Source organism: Rhinatrema bivittatum, chromosome 1, assembly GCF_901001135.1.
Source record: "Rhinatrema bivittatum chromosome 1, aRhiBiv1.1, whole genome shotgun sequence".
Taxonomy (NCBI): Eukaryota; Metazoa; Chordata; class Amphibia; order Gymnophiona; family Rhinatrematidae; genus Rhinatrema; species Rhinatrema bivittatum.
This window is the reverse complement of record NC_042615.1, coordinates 615,323,506-615,344,107: the sequence shown is the minus strand read 5'-3', so window position 1 is coordinate 615,344,107 and position 20,602 is coordinate 615,323,506. Positions and strand designations below refer to the sequence as shown.

Below are 20,602 nucleotides of genomic sequence, written 5' to 3'. Positions count from 1 at the left end.
CAACCTGGAATTATTGAATCTTTGCTGTTTAATTACCTGTCTTGGGTTTTCTCTTATGGACCATTGTTACCTATTTTGCAACACACCTGCTGGTCTGATTAGTTTATAGTGTGTTTGCTTGTCGTTCCACATTTTGTTGTGGCTTTATCCACTGGCTATTTTATAACTTGCGCATTGGTGTGCACATGTTATAAAATGTGATTCCCGTGCGCACATGCATGTCGGATTTTAATGTCTGCGCACTCATGTGCTGGTGGGTGACGTCCTCCGCACGCAGGGGGAGGGTATTTTAAAAGAATCACGTAGCGATGCTATTGGGCCTTCTCTAACCCTATTCTTCCTCCCCAACCCCTAAACCTACCCTAGCTATCCCCAATTTTTTTGTTTTTATACTTACTGATGCTCTGTAGCATAAGTAAACTCCGGGTGCCGGCCAGCTGCCGGTGCATGCTTCCCCAGAAAAGCATCTAATGGCACTATGCTAGCCCACCCCGGCTCGCCCCTTTCTTCAGGCCCAGCACTTCTGCGCGTATCAGGAGTTATGCGCGTGGCTGGGCATTTTCTAAAATGCGCTCGGTGCAAGCAGTGCGTAACCTCCGGTATTTGCACGCACAGGCCTTTTAAAATCGACTTGTATAATTCTATATGCTGTTACTACAAATGTTTATAAAGTTAAATATGAACATCTTTCCTTATATTTTTTATTAATAACTGATGGTCCAAAGTTCTTTTCTACTGTTAGTGGATAGAACTTTATCTTGCCTTTATTCTGTAAATTAATATCCTACCCCAGGATATAATACTGTAATATTATACAGTAGTTGCAAATGAAGGCTCATGGTTTCACAGCCCCAGTGGGATCCAGTTCCAAATGAGTTAGAATCTGAAAACAGCAGAAAAAACTACTGAGACAAAAAAAGAAATCAGAATTAGGGATGGGGTTGCAGGTTGGGAGTGGCAGGGTATACATTTTTCAATCTCTTACATGTGGAAAATGATTAAATTGTATTTTAAGTGTTTACTATAATAAATTTCTATAACTAGGTAGAATTTCTAGGTCCTGTGCTTTTTTTTGTTTTGTTTTAGTTATAAGGTAAGTAAAATAAGTACACAATCTATCCTTTCTAGCTGTAATATCTGTTTACTTAGCTCCAGTGCTTGAGGAATTAGGGATTACTAGGGACTGTGCTCCTACTCGCTGGTAGTTTCTCCACTCTGGACTATGCATTCATGCCTTGGGGTAAATTACAAGGAATGGCTGTGTGGGGTAACTGACTGATAACGTACTGACAAGCTGCTTGGTAACCTAATGAAAGGAACGGCAGGGAGAGAGCTATAGAATTCCTGACCTCACTCCTTTTTTTGCCCCTGACTGAGCATCTAAAAGAAGAGTAGTTTAGAATTGCATGTTTTATGCCTCCATGACATGCATGTATGTTGTAGAAGCTCCAGGTGTGTAAATGTCATATATTTGCTGTGTGGGGGTGGAAAAATGGGGGAAGGTGTCTGTGTGGAAGGCTCAGTGGGGCAGGGTGTGGGTCCTTAGACATTTGGGGGGAGGGGGTGCATGCAAGTGGCATGGGGTGGGTGGTAGGAGATGTATGTGTAGTGGGATAGGGGGGGATTCTTTACCTCTTGCATGCTCTACCCTCTTTCTATCTTCCCTCCATGTTTGTAGGAGTAGGGGGGATAATGGTGTAGGTATAGGTCTGCGTCTGTTGTGAAAGTAGTGTTGGTAGGAAGGCATGGAGTTGGGAAACTGGTGGTTTGGGGTGAGTGTGTGTGTGTTAGTATGAGGGGGATGGTTTACGGGTGTGTGTGGGTTGTGGATGATGTGGAGTGGGTGGCTGTAGTAAAGGGGGTGGGGCTGTGGGTGTGGGAGGAGTGGTGGTGAAGAGTGGGGATGTATGTGGCAGTGTAGATTGTTTGTGTGTATGTGTGTGATGTTAAGTGGTGGTGAGTGCAAATGTGTGTGGGGATGTATGTGCTCACTCTTTTCCCCTTGTACTCTTCTCCCTATTCCCCTGTCCTCTGGTCTCTTCTCCCCCCCCCCCCACCCCACATTCCCTCTCCCTTTCATCCCCTCCCCTTCCTTCTCCTCCCTTTTTCTTCCCTCTATATGTATGTGGGAGGATGGGTGGATGGGTGTAGAGGAATGAGTTTGTGTGTGTGTTGACAGTGGGGGTGAAGGAGTTGAATGTATGATGAGCATGTGGGGTGGTTGCATTATGAGGTAGTGAGTATGCTGGAGTTGGGGTGTGTGTCCTTTTCTCCTGTTTGTGTGGGGGTAGGTACAGTGGTGTAAGTAGGTGATGTAGAAGGGGGCTTATGTGTGGGGAGGTGTGGGCAGTGGGATTGTGAGATGGGTGGGGGTAGGCTTGTGTGTGTGTGTGTGGAGGTGGTAGGTATTATGTATGTGTGGTGGGGGTGCACACAATTTCCCCCAGCACTCTCCAGTTGTCCCCAGCCCATCCCCATCCCCTCCTCTCATTATATTCTCTGCCCCTTCACTCACCCCCTACTCATCCCTCCTCTCCATACTCTCTCATCCACTCCAACTCCCTTTCCAACTTGATCTTTGCGGTTCTCTGAGAAGGGGTTGCTTGACATCACAGGTGTGCGCCAGACTCACCTGGCAGAGATGCAAGAGCAAACATTATCCATGGCGGCTCCACAGCTCTAGAACCCTCTTCCCCAGACGTTACGTCTGACCAGCTGTACAAAGACTTTAAAGTTGTGCTCAAAACACATTTGTTTGAGCTAGTGTTCAACTGATTTGTGACTCGCTGTTCACTTGAGGAGACTGTTAGTATTTTTTTTCTGTTTGGGGGGGGGGGGTTCAGTTTAAACTGTTTTTATTGTAAACCACCTTAGGCTTATTCCCTTCTCTCCCTGCTGGGAAACCTGTCTGCTGCTGGGCCTGCCAGAGCTGCCACCGCTGCACTGCTGTTCCCACAAGCCCTGGGCCATTCTGCCTGAGGTCTCCTGCATTGGCTTCGGTGTCAGTGGCGTGTCAGCCTGTCCCTCTGCTCCAGGTGAGCATCACTAGGTGTGCGCATGCACACATGCACTGCTTGCTTAGTCTGAGCCATAGTACCGTAGTTTTATAATAGAGAGAGAGTTACCAATCCCAAATTAAAATAATGGATTAGACTGTGGTGTAACTGGTGGCATTAGAATGTGTCTATTGCATTTGATGTATTCATATCAACCTTTGACGTCCTCCAATGAAGTCTGATCATTTGTAATATCAATAAATATATTCTTCCACCCTGCTGAACATTGGTGAATCCTTTGTTGGAGTATTCAAAACCGTGTGTTTGTCCAGCTAAGTCTGAACTTCTAAATGTACAGTATTTGTATGTGTTGCCTTTATTATATACAAATATCTGTTGTGCATGTTGTTTGTGGATATCCTGAAACCCAGAGCCGTCTACAGCATTGAGGCCAGACTTGCCTTCCTGTAAGTCTTGTATATTTATTTATTTATTTAACATTTTTCTATACCGACCTTCATGAAAAATTTCATATCAGATCGGTTTACATGTAACAAAGGGTATAACTTAAACAAGAACAATTCACTAGAAGCGGAAGTTACATATAACAGGGGTAGATAACTTCTAGGCTAGTCAGAGGTAAAGGACAGTGTAACTGAGGAGATATATTATATACATTGTTAAAATATATACGGTAATTGCTTCTTACTCATTTGAAGCTGAAACATTTGTTTTCTCTTTGGCAGTAAACTGTTATACGGGCCAGTTGCAAGAAAAAATGTTCCCTTTTCATGGAAATTCCCTTTAAAATGAATTGACTACATTTCATTTCTTGCAACACATTCTTCCTTCTTTGGCTGATGAAGAAAGTGGAAAGAGCCTTATCTAATTTTCCCATACATGACTCTGACATCTTAATGATGCCTGCCTGCTTGAATTTTTTGGGAGGGTTTTGGATATAAATGGAGGTTAAGTGCTGGTACACCATGCAGGGAAATGTGCAAAGGGACTCTTCTAAATTTTTAAGGTAGATTATTCTGAATTCATTTATAGCTTCCTATCTTAAGTTCAGTTGAGAGGTTCAGAAATTTCAGAGCTTTTGATGTGGTACTTTTTTTTTTTTATTGAGCATAAGTCTTCAGTTTGTTTATTTGGCCCTTATAAGTTTGAACAGTATAATGGGTTACCGCAGCAGCAACCTACAAGAAATAAAAAAAAATAATAAAAAAGGAGGTGTTAATTAATCAAAGTGAGGCAGTGTAGCAGAGGTACAAGTTAATTTATGGTATAGTTTGTATCATGATCCCAGAGGAGGTTGAATAAAAAAAAAAAGTTGATCTGGCAGAAACCAAGTGGACTGTTAACGTTAGCAATAGTAAAACAAGCAAGCATGAAGCAAATGCTGATTTTCTGCCATTACTTGAGGTTTGTAGTGATTTGGAGTTGATTTTATATGAAGATGAGATATTGTATGTGATAAATTCAACAGTGCAGCGCATTGCCATATGGAAGGTGCCCAGTTTGATCCCCGATTGAGTTGGGGATGCTGGGGGAGGCAACAATTACAGCCCCTGGTGGGGAGAGAGTCATGCTTATCATTAAGGGTGATACCTAGTGGATGGACGTAGAACCCATTACCATCCAGAAGGCTTTCCGGATGCTCTCAGGAGCTGCAGTGACCCGACTGGGAGGATGGTCCTGTTAAATTAGGAGGAAAAGGAGGGTGGGTCTGTTCAAATGGTGCTCATAGCAAGTCATGGGTTATCAAGCCTGGTGCATGGCTCCCAGCCTGCAACGACCAGTGGGAAGATGGGTCTGTTAAAGGAAAAATCTCCAAGTAGCGGTAAGTAAAGGCTACTTAAGGGCAGAATCCCAGCACTCATTCTGAATGAGCTGGAAGAGAAAAGAAGAACTGCTGGGCTAAAAAATGAAAAATGACAGTACAAAATGAGGTATAATTTAAGAACAATTATATGCAGCGATGATCTATTAGCAAGAATTTTGATACGAGCTATTTTTGTAGTGGCAGTAGATGAACTGGTAAACCTTTTCAATCTGCAGCACATAAATTGTTTTATATAAAATAAATAATGTTAGTGTAACTAGAAAAATTGAGCAAAGCAATTTAGCATATATTTTCAAGTGTAGTATAAGCTATAAAGGAACAGGAGGAAAGAGTCTTGTAATTATTATTTGCACATTTTCATATGATGTGTTCTTATAGGTGTGGTAGTCCATATTCAGCCGCTGTGTGGCTTGGCTAGTTAGCCCAAAAAACTTATCTGACTAACTTAGCCCATATATTCAGTAGCATAGCAGCACCACTGAATATATCCGGCTAGCTTAAATATTGGAATTGGCCGGATAACTTATCTGACTAACTAAACTCCCCCCGGTTATGCCCCCTGAACGCTCCTAATTTTTCTGGCTAAATTCTATCTGGATAACTACTTGTCTGGCTATAATTTAGCCGGATAAGTTGCTGAATATGCCAAATTTGCCATTTAGATAGATAATGTTTGAGTATGAACCTCCATGTAATTAAATCTATAGTTGGTATTAGGCAATTTGAATGAATTGACAAAGGGAGTAATTTATAGATGATCTAAAAGGATTAAACTCTTGAAAACATTCTTATTGTTTCATGAAATATATATACCATATTTTCTGGTGTATAAGTCGCACCCTCTATAAACAGCCATTTTTACAAAAAGGTTGGTAGGTAAGTCACACCTTGGTTTATACAGAGTCTTATGCATTTATGCTATTTTTTTTCCAGTACAAAAATAAATATGTAATCTGAAGGATGGCCTCATGCATGTAAAGGGAAAAGAATGTGTTTAACTTATTGCATTACAAGAGAGCAGTTGACATCTTTTGCTGGTGGAGCAGACTGAAGTCCTACTCCGCTTTTGGATTCTTTTGACCCCAAGAGCAAGTAACAAAAACTAGCCTAACTAGGTAGCAAATTGCATCTCTCATTGTTATGCCTTGGCAGTTCTGATCTTAGAAAGCCATGACAAAGTTCATTCTGTCAGTGCCTTGGTGACATAAGTTACCCATCTAAGCTCTACTGCCATAGAAGTTTTTGAAAGCCACATTGTGATGTCCAGCCCATACATTCACCAATCATCATTGTCTTGACACTGCCTTCTGTCAGGGTGCTAGATTTCCATTTTTCAAGATCTGTTTGTGAAGCAGAACCCTATTCTATTTCCTCAGTTTTTATGGTTTTGGATTGTCTTCCTTGTTTTTTGTTAATATTTTGTATAAAACTGGAGGCCTGCTCCACAAAAACATGGTTTTCATGTTTCACCCATTGGCAGCTGGTTGGATCTTTCCCATTTCTCTTTGATAACAATTTTTATCTAGGGAGCCCCATGTGTGTGGCTTCATTGCACCACCTTGTCATCAGAGAATGCGAAAATATGTATCTGCCTTAGGTACTCTCTGATGACAGCAGTGGAACAAGCCACACCCCCTTCCTGGGGGGGGGGGGGAGTTCTGACACTTTTCTAAGCTCAGCTAACTGATAAACTAAGTGATTGTGGATGAAACAGTACACCATATGTGCTTAGAAAGCTCTGGAAGCATCCACCATAATAACATGAGACAAAGTCACAACTCCTGTGTGTGTCTCCTTCCAGAAAACACCTGGCACAGGTCAGCAAGTTTGCTTTCTTTTTGCCCCACTGTCTTACTTTCTTACCCTTCCAGGTTATTAGCAGCTCCTTTTTATGGTGCTGGTAGAAGAGTGTGGATTCTATGACTTGCATCTCTTTCTTAAGTAGATGAATGGAGAAACGATTCAGTGACCCATACAGGATTCTCAGTTCTTCCTATTTGTGAAGACAGTAAAAAAAAAAAAAAAAAGATTTCCTGTTCAGTACTGGGCTCTCACTGACTCCTCCTCCTTGCCAAGTTGGAAGGAAAAAGGAGGATTCGTGTATGGGGATTGAAGATTCTTTTGTAAGCAAAGAGAAAAAGATGTCTTAAATTCTGCCAGTGCTGCCTCTTACAATTTATAGTGCCATTCAGTCCAGGGCCTATTGACTCCAAATCTTGTGAAATCCAGACAAAACCTGGGAGGTTGGCAGGTTTAGCTCCACTTGCGTTCCCATTTTTGGTTTGCTACTGCATTAATATTCTTACAGCAGCCTTACCAACCTTTGAGCTTGTCAGGTAGTGCCATGTATGGACTTTGGCAAAACAGTAATACATTTCAGTTTCTCTGTGACTTACTTCATTATTGACTACTTTAAATTTTCAGTTTGTGCAAAACAGATTGCAAAACCCCTTGCACAAAACAGTACACGGATTATAGACAAGAATATATTGCATGAACCAAACTGGGAAAAGAGACAGTTTGAGGAGCAAATTACAACTAAATTATAAAATCTGATTTATTTTAAATACCTAGATTGATTTCTTTTAGGTTGGATGTATGATGGTTTGCGTATGATAGAAATAAATGAAACAGATTTTCTTTCATAATTACTCCTTTCTCTTTCTTGCATTCTAAGATTACATTAATAGTCTGAAATTTCTGGCTATCCTCAAACTATAATCTGCATGCATGATGAGGAGAAGCTGAATGGAATTAATTTCTACCCATGAATAAAATGTTTCTCCTGCTGATGAGAGGAAGATTATGAAAGGAAGTAGGTGGAAGGGATAGAGCCTCTTTTGTGTTGTCTCTAGATCTCCAGAGAGGATAAGTAATATGAGGTGATCCTTGGGTATTTCTCCTGGGATGCTTGTGCTGTAAGTGATACAGTACATTTGCTTAAAAAGAGAAGTACAGATACTTTAAATCTCTAATGAGTTTGATGATACTTTAGAGAACTCAGTAATGGAATGAGTTAAATTTTTTAAAGAGAGATAAGGTGTAAATGTCAGCCCAAGGTATCATATAATGCATGCAAACAATTAAAGACCTGTTCCTTAGGATATCAATAATGTTTTAGAAATGATGAAAAAAAGGAAACATAATTAGATAGACAAAGGCTCAAACAGGACAATATATTTCTCAGGCCTTAAAAATAAGGAATACAATTGTGTTCATATTATATGTGAAAAAAAGACAACCAAAGTAGAAGTGAGAATTAAAGAATAGGACAAAGTTGGAAAAGAAGAGGATTAGAAAGCAATTATCTTGAATGATTATTATTGATTGACTGCCATTCAATTTATAAACTAGTGATTAACAGTAAAAAGAAAACATAAACAATATATTTCTAAGAATAATAAGTAAATACAATAAAAAATAAAAGATAAAAAAAAGTATTGTAACATTTAAAAACAAATACAATTTTTCTAAAACAATAAGTAAATGCAATAAGAAAAATAAAAGAAAACTAAGTGAGTGTTCTCCAGGACCACAGGATAATCAGTCACACATTCCCTTCTGCCTCTCATTTTGGAGCTGTTCCTTAAGGGCAAGGAAGTTCTTCTCATGTCAGATAAAGCTAGTTAGGCTTTGCTACAGTTTACTAAGAAATGCTCCACATCAACACAATCAGAAGACATCACTCGCTTGTGTAATTCATTATACAGCTGTCCACAGAAAACACAGTACAGATAAGCAGCTTAGTTCTCCATCGACAAGCAGGATTAAATCAGCTAGAACCAGTGGGTGAAATTATCTGACAGTGCCAACACTGACTCAGCTCTCAGTTAAGTATTTCTGAGTATGCACAGGAGATACCATATGTGGTCGCTGCCTCATGAGCTCATGTGAGACAGATTTCCTTTCTCTCTCTCTCTGTATTTTTGGCAGTTTTTCACAGATTTTTTTATATTACTTTTTTTTTTTTCATGCTGTGGCCTCAGCAGCTCCTCAAGTCCTATTCTTCAAAACAAAAAGAAGAAGGAAGGGTATTAATAATGGATAATTCTAAATCCAAAAAGGCCTGCATTAGCAGATTCAAGGTCTGCATATGTGGGTGTCATGTGTCCATCCTGGATGCCCACACCTTCTACTGCTCCTACCAGAGCCCATACCATGACATTTCAAAAGTCTTAGTGGAAGAATGACCCATGGGCAATTCAGTTCAGCATTTAGAAAATGGAGAATATGTGGAAGATGGTGCTAGGTAAGGCCCTGAAGCTTAGGCGCAAAGGCAGCCAGCACAGCAACCTTGCTTTCCAGAGTGAGGCCTCTTTGGATTCTCAGCACCACAAGAAACATAAGGGATCAAGCCAGAAGATGCCCTCCCCTTATTCCCACGAGCCTGTTAGGAAACCTGCCTCCTGTTTAAGTCATCTCACAAATCTGCCACAAGCAAGTTTTCAAGCTAGGCATGGAAACTTAAGGGACAGAATGAGGTGCCAACAATAGTTCCTAAGAGGTGAGAGAGATCCTCTGAGGCCTTCGCTGTTGGCGCAGGGCTTCGCTAGAGTGGGCCCCGACTTCTTGCTGAGAAGGACACCTTCGACCTCCTCACTAAGGAGCTCTTCAGCGCAGATTGTGCTGTCCTCTATGATGGGTAGCTTAAATAGCTGGAGCAGGTCTAATTGACATTATAGCTAGCTCCCCTCCCTTCAGGGCATTTTCCCTGTGGATTTGGAAGGGAAGGCGGTTGAATCAATTTGGTCAGAGTTTCTGCTAATTCTCTCACCATTGGAGCACCAGGGATCCTCTCCCCAGCTGCCTTCCTCTTCATCCAAGTCATGGAGGAGTATATTGCAGTGGTCAGATGAGGATATATCCACAAGGATGCCTTCCAACCCTTCTACTTTACCAAGACATATCTCGCATAATGAGGACCTTTGTTGATTCCTGGAGAAGACGGTGAAGATGTTGTCCACTAACCTCAGGAAGGAAGAAGATTCAAAAGTAAATTTCTGACACTGCCTCCCATTCAATTCTTGCTAGAATGAGGTGACATCATGAAGGACAAGTGGATCCTAAAAATTCTGGAATATAACTACTGCTTGTGCTTCTCGCACCCTCCCCTGAACCCCTCTGGATGTCAGGCTCCAGAAGCAAACCCACACTACTGGTTCAGCTGCAGCTGGTAATAACATCCCTTCAATTATATAATCACCCCTGAAGCAGATATCTTGTTGAAATATAGCCATGTTGGGTTGTATTGGATCCATTATTATGCTAATTTTATTTGATTTTATTGTAAATATGCTTTTATTGAGATTAAATTTGTAATATTTTATCACACATTTTTAAATATTTATTCATATATTTTATTATCTGTTTATCTTTTTGTGTACCACTCTTGTTTTTTTTCATATTTATTTGTGTGGTTCACCTACCTCTCTATTTGTCTTTTTTGATAACATCCCTTCTGCATCTTAAGACCATAGAATCTGTCCCACCTCAAGAGCATGGCACAGGATTCCACTCCCAGTAATTCTTAATTTCCAAGAAGTTAGATGGGCCAAAGCTAGAGTTGCCAACTGTCTGGATTTTCTCCAAGACAGTTCAGAATTTCAGGATGAAGGGGTGAGCAGGGTCTGGATGTCGAAGACAAGGTCCTTGAGAGAAGGCTTGCTTGAGAGCCTGGAAGCTGTTAATAGCTTCTGTAGTCCAATATTGGGTATCATCGTCCTTTGTGCTCAAGGCTGTAAATAGCGCCGCCAGCAAAAATTACCTAGGATTAAATTGACGCTAATAGCAAATCCTAAGAATTCTATAGTGCCCGAAGACCGACCAGCTTTTGCTTGAAGAGACATTGGTCTCGTTGGTTTTGTAGAACTTGTATAACATGCTCCCGATAGGAGTATATCATCGAGATATACGACCTCATGGGAGTATAAGAGATCCTGTAAAATCTCATTCACCATATTCTGAAATACGGTAGAGGCATGATGAAGTATTAGTCATGCCTGTCGCATGTATTGAGCGCGGTTTTCCATTTGTCACCCTCCCTAATGCAAATAAAATTATATGGTCCTCATAAATCTGACTTGGTGAAGACCTTAGCTCCTTGCAAATGGTCTAAAAGTTCTGAGATAAGGGTAACTGGTATTGATTTTTCTTTGTGATAGCATTGAGACCCCTGTAATCAATACAGGACTGGAGGGTACCGACCTTTTTACCAACAAAGAGAAAGCCCACTCCAGCAGGGGAATAGGATGGATAAATAAAGCACTTTTCCAGGTTCTCCTTAAAAGCCTCGGTTTCTGGAACTGATAATGGGTCCTTCCTCGTGGGGGCACCTTGTCTGGGAGGAGGTTGATGCCACAATCATAAGAGCAATGTGGGATTAGCATCTCTGCCCATTGTTTAGAGAATATGTCAGCAAGGTCCACATATTGTGGCAGTAGCCCAGGTATGGAGCCTAAGTGAGACAGGTGGTGAAGCAGGTGGGACCCCACCATGCCAGTTCCAGAGAATTCTCTTCAATATCTGGCTGAGCTGAGTAGCTAGGGTACCCCCAGGATAACTGGGTTCACGGCCCGAGGGAATCCATGAGGAGAAATAGTCTCCTGGTGAAGAAGTCTGGTACAAAGAGAGAGTGGAATGGTTACTTCAGTGAGCTTGCCTGGGAGAGGCTCCCTATAGACAGAAAAAATAGTTAATGGATATTACAGCAGGGTGTCAGAATCCGGTACTGGTGGATCAGGGCTGGATCAATAAAGTTCCCGCCTGCTCCAGAATCTAGGAATGCTTCTATGTGGAACTGACCATGTTCTGTGGAGATTGCAACAGGAACCAGCAATTGGGGAGAGGAAAGTGTCCGACCTAGGGTTGCCTCCCCATTTAACTCTAGTCACAGGAGTTTCCCAACTTCTATGGATATTGGGATGCCATGTGCCACAGCCAGCACAATATAAACATAGGTCCAGCTACCTTTGTTAAAGCTTCTCCACCGGAGAAAATTTGACTCTGCCCAGCTGCATGGGCTTCTCTGGAGTCTTGGATTCAGGGGAAAAACAGGGGACCAGTGGGTGCTGAAAATTTGTAGCCAATGCTAGCTGTCACCAAGTCTCCAGAGCCCTTTCTTGAAAGCAACGATCATTACTGCCAGCCAAGGAGGTCAAAGCATCCGATGAAGGAAGGACGTCTCACCCAGCCAGTTCATCTCTAATTCTGCTGGAGAGGCCTTGCCAAAAAAGGACAGTGAGACTATCTCCCTCCAGTGCAGTTCAGAGGAAAGTGTGCGAAACTCGATGGCATAGTCCCCATGAAATCAGGAACTCTGCCAAATCCAGACCATGTCTGCTACCAAGGAGAAAGCTCTCCCCAGTTCTTCAAATATGAGCCTGAACTGCTGTAGGAAATCAGGAAGGCTCTGGAGTTTCTCACATAATGGAGAAGCTCAGGTCAATGCAGTGCCACCCAGCAATGACCAGATGTAGCTCACCTTAGACTGGTCGATAGGAAAGAGAGTGGACTGCAACTCGAAATGCATGCCGGATTGGTTAATGAAGCCGCAGTATTCCTTGGGATCACCCAGGTATCATGGAGGTGCTGGGAGTTGAGGGACCGGTCTTGGGGAAGACACGGAGTTAGTGTGAGGCACTGCCACTGGAGACAGAGCTGGGGCTGGTAAGAAGGCATCCATGCAGTGCGTGTGATCTTCTCCAGGACTGCGATTACCTGGTTCAGGACCCCTTGATGTTCTTGGACACATTGAGCCAGGCCTCATATAGCCTGGAGTGAGGTCAAGACTACCTCAGCAATCTATAGAATTCATGGGCCCTTGTTGCTGTGGAGAGGTTGGCTCAGCCTACAGGGGAGTCCCCATAGGCCCTCACTGGCAGCTGACAGAGTTACACAGAGAAGAGATGGGACAGGAGATTTATCTATACCAACCCCTTTCCCCTGGATTAGCCCTTGGATTCCAGGGACTGGCAGGTCTTAGGTGAGAGTCTCTATGGAAGAGGCGTAAGCGCAGGATCAGAGGCAGCAAGCTGGAAGGGTCAATGTCCAGGCAGGAGGCAGTGGTAGGCAGCAAACAAGAATGGTTAGCATCCAGGCAAGGGTTAAAGGCAGGCAGCAAACAAGAATGGTCAAAGTCCGAGATAGGGTTAGATCCAGAGTTAGTCCAAGGACAGTCTTAGAAGACAGAGAGAACGACTGACACAGCAGGACAGGCAGTGGGCATGGGTTGGATAAGATGAGGCAGGCTGGGCTAGAGAGATGAGGCAGGCACAGGATCAAGAACACGAGTCAGGAAACAGCAACTCACACTATGCACTAGATGCAAGCGGCCCGTTGCTGAGTCATCTGCTGGGAGTCTGCGATGGCCTTTTATAAGTGAAGCAGATGATGTTGTCGTCAGGCACCGAAGGCCAGTTTCCAGTCTCTGGCCCTTTAAGATTCAGTGAGCACCTATGGAGACTACCAAGAGGGTCCGAAGCACAGCGAGGAGGAACGGCATTGGAAGGAGCTTCTGAGCTGGGGCCTGCTTGTGCTGTTCCGTGTCAGGATGAGTGTTGCGGCTTGTTAAAAAGAAGTATTACTGATTATTTTGCCAAGTGTATTGTCCTTATATATTTATTATATCTTGTTAAAATAGTATGTAACAACATCACTAATAAAAAACTTATATTATAGTTTGCCCTCTTTCTTATATATTTTGACATTTGTGAGCTTCATGATGAGATATGCCTTGGATTCCACGAGGAGAGCCCAGTACCTCTACTGGTTTAGACAGGGCAGGATTTAAGATTTTGGCACCCTTAAGCAGGACCAGAAAAAGTGGGGCTGCAGGGGACCAGAGGGCCATGGTGGCACCCTTTTGAAGCACATGGCCCTAAAAAAAGGGAGGGGGTGGATTCCTTTTCAGCCAGGGTATTTGGTGCCTTCAGATTTGGTACCATAGGCTGTTGCCTCTACCTAAATCCGGGCTTTCATGTAAGATGACATTGAAGGTTACTTTTCACAGATGAAAACCAATCAAATTACTCTTCCAATTAAGACCCACCATAATTTAATGCATTTGATCCCTGAGGTGATGGAGAAAATAGAGGTAACTGCAAGGCAATATCAAGTATGCCTTTGTCAGAGTTATGGAAGTCTATGCTGAAGGATCCTCACGTGGGAAAATATTTGCACAAAATGTAGCTCTGCCTTGTTTTGCTGTCCAAGTACTTATTACAGACATCTAGGAAATCACTGCTTCAAATCCTTAATATGGGCATCCAGGACCTCACTCATTCTCCGCCACCCATTCACAATCCAATAACTACAAGAGACATCGTAATGGGTAATTAAGGCCGCAGCTTTATTAACCTGAAGGCCCGAGCCAGTCATAACACATTAACCACCTTAACCACGCGGTTTCAGCTTCCACCCCCACCGACCATCTGCCGCCCCCACGGCAGGACTGGTCGCTTCCAGCCACCCGGCTCGACAATCCGGCACGCCCCTCCCCAGGTTCAGACTCCCGCCGCCAACCTGCAAGGAGTCCGGCCGGCCATCTCCTGCCACTTGTCAGCAAGGAGCTCCTCGACAACAGCTCCCCCGGTTGTCATCACCATCCTTTCGCTGAAACCCCGCTTAACAATCAACAAATACATAACTTTAATGGCTCGGGCCATCCGCCAACACATACACCCCCAAAACAGCTGCGACAACAAAACATTTAGTACTGCCAGACAACATAAGGGCGGGTGGGAGGGGAGAAAAGCCCGCTGTCTGCCGCCGCGCCGCTGCCTGGAGAATCCTCTTCCCTGCGCGCGCACCCCCCGTGCCCCACGCCCCGCACTCGTTCGCGCGACCGAGTGCGGGGCGTGGGGCAACGGCAGCCAATCAAGGCTGCCGTTGCCTTAGCAACGTGCCCTATTCGGCTCCCCCCTCGCCTCGCTCCTTCCCCCCCCCTCCTCCTGACCTCGCCGCGACCCGCTCGCTCCCGCCCTTCCCACCCACCCCCCCCCCCCAGGGCCGCCCGACTGCGGAGTGGGCCTGGGCCCACATTATCCTGCCCGGGCGGACACAAGGTCCGCTCGGGCTCCCAAATTGCAAGTGCAAGTAGAAAGCTTATAAGAAGCTTTTTTGTGTACAGCATGGAACATTATTATTTTTGTACTAATAAATAGGCACTTTTATATGATAGGTTGCTGAAATGTATCTCGGCTGTGAAAAGTGCCCAAGTTTTCATTGTATTGTTTCATATTTTTAGATAATTACTGGGAAAATCTCATCTAAAGTATTTAGACTTGATTGGGTCAGAGATCCTCCCTAAATATAGAGAGAAATTTGATTTCAGTTCATTGCTTCCTCTGTTGCCATATATTGGACACTACAGGGCTGATACTTTATTTGTTTACAGATTAGACATAAAAGAGTCAGGGTAAAAAGCTAGAAAGGACATTTCCCAAGACTTTTCTCCTCTTCAAGGCACCATGTAAAAAGACTGTATTGATTTTGCACATTGGATACCCTGTCTATTTTTTGTTTCTCTAATAGGGCATCACCTGGTAATGAAAAGTCTGGGAGCAAATACAGTGCAAGTGTTCTATCAATAAAGATGATGAAATTTCCAAGCAAATGCATCAACTGAAATCTCAAGGGGGGTGACCGGATTTAGAAAAGGAGGAGGAGGGAGGATGGAGTAAATTTGCTAGTCTGGTTTATCAATGTCTTTCAACTTCATCTGAGACTAATGAGATTTAATTAGAGAAAATACATGCTGGGTAAAAAGCATATTGTAGAACAATCCATATTTTGGAAACTCTCATTTCTCAATGGCCTTAATAGCATCAATAAATTCAGGGCTTACAAAATGTGTGTAATCCTTATTGTAAATGCCCATCAAGAAAATTGCATCTCTTTTTGCTGATATCACCAAAATATGTAACAGGGGAGACAGAAAGGTGTGGAAAACATGAGACGGGATCTAGTGGCAGCTAAGGTTTAATGCAGTTAGGCTGCAAAACCCCAAGGGAGAGGTAAAGTATAGAAAGTGAAATTCTTCTAAGCATGAAAGAAGAACAGGATCTGGGGGTGATCATATCTGATGATCTTCAGGTGGCCAAACAGGTGGATAAGGTGATGGCAAAAGCCAGAAAGATGCTTGGCTGCATAGGGAGTGGAATGGTCAACAGAAAAAGGGAGGTGATATTGCCCCTGTATAAGTCCCTGGTGAGACCTTATTTGGAATACGGAGTACAGTTCTAGAGACCACATTTTCAAGGATATTAAACTGGTTGGGATCGGTCAAAAAGGTGACTACTAAAATGATCAGTGGTCTTCTTTCTAAAGCATATGGGGACAGACTTAAAAATCTGAACATGTATACCCTAGAGCAGTGGTTCTCAACCTTTTTTCTGTCGGGACACACCTGACAGATGGTTCTCACATGCGTGACACACTGACCCATGATCGTCACAGGGCTAGATGTAAATGTACAGTTTGCATCCACCGGAACCCCCCTGATCCACAATAATGGATGTAAAGCAGAATTATGACATTCCCCGTTCAACTCACTCTACAAAAAAGATATTCTGGTTCTGGTGTCATCTCAGTAACAGCAACTCAAACTCCTTCTACTTTCAGGCTCAATAGCCCTACTTATGAAAAGACAGCAGTTTACCACCAATGCATGTCCTCTTGAGAAAACGCAACAAATAAGACTGATAAAACATTTACATGCTAGTAAAATATCTCTGTAACAGACACAGAACCGACCTAACATACTCCCAGGATCTGTAGTAATGCACATAAACTAATCCACACACAGTTACACCTGTATTATGGAATACACTCAAACAGGAGCAACCCTATCTATGAAAAGGCAACACTACAAATATTAAATCAGGCCCTAAAAACCAATACACCTCTTATTAGGAAAACAGAACTAGCAAGCAGCTATAGATCCCCACACAGAAATAATTGTAAAACTATACTAATAAGCAGAATAAATGTTTCACAACAACTATGAACAGAATAACATCCAACAATTAAAAACTCATAAAAACTATTAAAAATTCTCCAAACACCAATAAAATATTTCAAAAAAAGCAGACACATCACATAATATTAAATAATTAAAATAGCAGTCAATCAAGAAAAATAAACTTAAAAAGCCACCTTTACTTACCCCCTCCAGCAGCTTTCCTACTCCTCTTCCATGCAGGCTGTAGCACACACCAGAAGCAGCAGTAGTGGCTAAGCTCTATACTCATGGTCCTCTTCCTTAGGGCCCATGTCTCTCACACACACACACACCATACCAGTCATGCCCCCATGACCAGTTTCTGTCTCTCACACACCAATCATCTCCCAGTCTTTGACAAACACACCAGTCACCTTCCTGAACAGTTTCTCTCATGCCATACACACACACACAGGCTTCCCACTCCCGTGTTCCACTTACATATATGGGCTTCTCACTCTCATAATCACTTTCTCTTTCTCACATACACTCACCAGTCTCTCACTCCCATGCTTGTTCTCTCCACATGCACAGGCTTCTCATTCCCATAATCACTTTCTTTCTCTCCCACATACACACACACCAGTCATCTGATCTCTCTCATGCATACACACACAGGCTTCCCACTCCCATGTTCTCTTTCAGATATACAGGCTTCTCACTCCCATGCTGTATCTCACACACTCCCAGCTTTCTCACTCCCATGCTCACTCTTCACATGTACAGGCTTCTTATTCCCATAATCACTTTCTTTCTCTCTCTCACATACACGCAAACACACACCAGTCACCTGATCTCTCTCATGCATATACACATACACATAGGCTTCCCACTCTCATGTTCTCTTTCAGATATACAGGCTTCTCACTCCCATGCTGTCTCACACACACACAGGTTTCTCACTCCCATGCCCACTCTTCACCTGCACAGGCTTCTCATTCCCATAATCACTTTCTCTCTCTCTCTCTCACACACACCCGTCACCTGATCTCTCTCATGCATACACACACACACAGGCTTCCCACTTCCATGTTCTGTCTTACATACACAGGCTTCTCCCTCCCATGCTGTGTCTCACACACACCCAGGTTTTCACTCCCATGCTCACTCTCTTCACATGCACAGGCTTCTCATTCCCATAATCACTTTCTCTGTTACACACACACACACCCAGTCTCTCTCTCATTTCCATGCTCGCTCTCCACGTGCACAGGCTTCTCATTCCCTGAATCACATTCTCTCTCTCACATTCACATACATACCAGTCACACCGTCACCTTACCAACCAGTCTCTCTCATATACATGCACACACACAGGCTTCCCACTCCCATGCTCTCTCTCACATAATCAGGCTTCTCACTCCCATGCTTTCTTTCACATACACCCCCACAACACCAGGCTTCTTACTCCCATGCTTTCTCACATACCCAGATTTCTCACTTCCATGCTTTTTCTCTCTCTCTCACACACACACACATCCCTGACTGTCTCACACTCTCACATACACATCAGTCATCTCCTTGAGCAGTCACTTTCATTGTCTCTCACATATACACATACATCAGCTCTCTGACCAGTTTCTCTCAATCACACACATACTCTCGATCAAATACATTCTCTCACTTACACACATTCTCTCAATCACACACATTCTCTCACTTACACACAGGCTGGCTGGCTGCTTCTCTCTCTTTCTGTCACTCACTTCCTCTCCCCCCCCCCCCCCCAGCACAAACGGTAGCTGCTCCTCCAGCCCCCGCAGGCCAAGAAGGAAGAATTCCATCGATGGCGGCAGGCTCATGCTGCTCTCTCCTTTCCCTTCCGCTTTCTCCCCCAGAGCAGGAAGATCAGCTGCCTCTCCTGCTGCCACCGGCCTCCTGCTATCTTCGGGCGTCCGAACTTCCTGTCGGGGGGGGGGGGGGTAGCGGAAGCGCAGCGCACAACGTCCGCTTCCTCCCTCCCCCCCCCCCCCCCGCAGGAAGATCGGCGGGCTGTACGGCCCGACGCCCGAAGATAGCAGGAGGCCGGTGGCAGCAGGAGAGGCAGCTGATCTTCCTGCTTTGGGGGAGAAAGCGGAAGCTGTGCGCGACGCTTCCGCTCCCCCACCCCAAGCAGGAAGATCGGCGGACCATACGGCCCGACGCCCGAAGATAGCAGGAGAACGGGTGGCAGCAGGAGAGGCAGCTGATCTTCCTGCATTGGGGGGAGGAAGCGGAAGCTGCACGCGGCGCTTCCGCTCCTCCCCCCCCGAACAGGAAGACCGGTTGGCCATACGGCCGCAGCAGCGCTTCCCCATGTGTGCCGTGATGGCGCGCGAGGCGTGGGTTCTCTTGCGGCACGGCCTTTCTTCTTCCCGCGCACCACTTCCTGTTCCGGGTCCGGGGGGGGGGGGGGGAATGCAGGTGCGGGAAGAAGAAAAGGCCAGCCGCGGATGCCACAGCTTTTTTTTTTTTTTTTGCACCGCTGCCGTTCCTGCTGGGCTTGAACGTGCTGATAGCCCGGCGGCAACGGCAGCAGGGAAGAACGAGCAGCGGGAGGGACCGGGAGCCACGCGACACACCTGCCGGTGCTTGGCGACACACTAGTGTGTCGCGACGCACCGGTTGAGAACCGCTGCCCTAGAGGGAAAGGTGAGATAGGGGAAATACGATAGAGACATGTAAATGCTTCTAAGTTTTCCCTGCATAGCAGGTAGGCCTCTTTCAAAGTAAAATGAGGTTCTAGAACAAGGGGTCACGGGATGAGGGTGAACGGGGATAGACTCAGGATTAATCTAAGGAAATATTTCTTTACAGAGAGGATAGTGAATGCATGGAACAGTCTCACTGTAGAGGTTGTGGCCATCAGGACAATATCTTAATTCAAGAAAGCATGGAATAAATACAGAGGACCTCTGAGGGAGTAATAGGGATTGTAAAGCTGAGTCATCGGTATGGTAGGGCAGACTGAATAGGCTGTAATGGTCTTTTTCTGCCATCACTTTTCTGTTTCTATGTAAAATAAGAGGTCAGTGTAGTAAAGTGTGGCAATTTCACCATGAGCATTTATTCTGCAATTAGTGTGCAAAATTTTATTTGCAAAGTATTTTCACACTTTATTTGCAATTCTGTCATGTGTTAATAAGCTAATAAAAGTTCAGCTGCAAAATAAATGCTAGTTAGAGATGAGTTATTAACAATTAGCACATTAAAAAAATGCATGTAAAAGAGTGCAGAAATGATCACACATGCATTAACGCAAGAAATTTAACTAAACCTCAGTGAGGTCTAATTAGGTTTTGCCTTCATTTTCGCATGAGCACTAATGATTGTATAACTTTCACATTAAAGCCAAATGCTTTTATTTGCTGCAGGATAACACAAAACAAGGGGGGGGGGGGATCCTGGCTCTTGTTCTGTGTCCCCCTCTTCTTGCTGTCCTGAGTCTTCCTTCTGGTTGGGGAAATCTTGTGGTTCAGCTTCAGAGGCAGCTGGCTCAAAGGCAGGGATCTGTCTGTTTGAACCTGTAGAAAAATGAGAGTTGTGCAAGTAAATTATCATTTATGCTTTTCAGGGTATGTGATGAAATGCTCAGAGCTTCAGGTATGGCTCCCTCAGTACTCCCACATATATCCCCCTTCCCTAGGGATATTAACTTCTCCACCTGTTTCGCCCCGAAGAACATAAGAAATTGCCATGCTGGGTCAGACCAAGGGTCCATCAAGCCCAGCATCCTGTTTCCAACAGAGGCCAAAACCAGGCCACAAGAACCTGGCAATTACC

General features: G+C 44.1%; 1 protein-coding gene across 7 annotated transcripts in view; it reads left to right on the top strand.

Annotated features, from left to right (window-relative positions):
- The window catches only part of COMMD10 (COMM domain containing 10), a 505,110-nt gene that overhangs the window by 441,028 nt on the left and 43,480 nt on the right, over window positions 1-20,602 (top strand). For 4 of the 7 annotated variants that reach the window (XM_029571166.1, XM_029571174.1, XM_029571140.1 and 1 more), the window contains exon 6: window positions 2,928-3,035. The exons of the other annotated variants lie outside the window; for them this stretch is intronic. In XM_029571166.1, coding sequence (XP_029427026.1) covers window positions 2,928-3,035 — 108 coding nt within the window. The remainder of the gene's footprint in view (window positions 1-2,927; window positions 3,036-20,602) is intronic. 7 annotated transcript variants of the gene reach the window in all.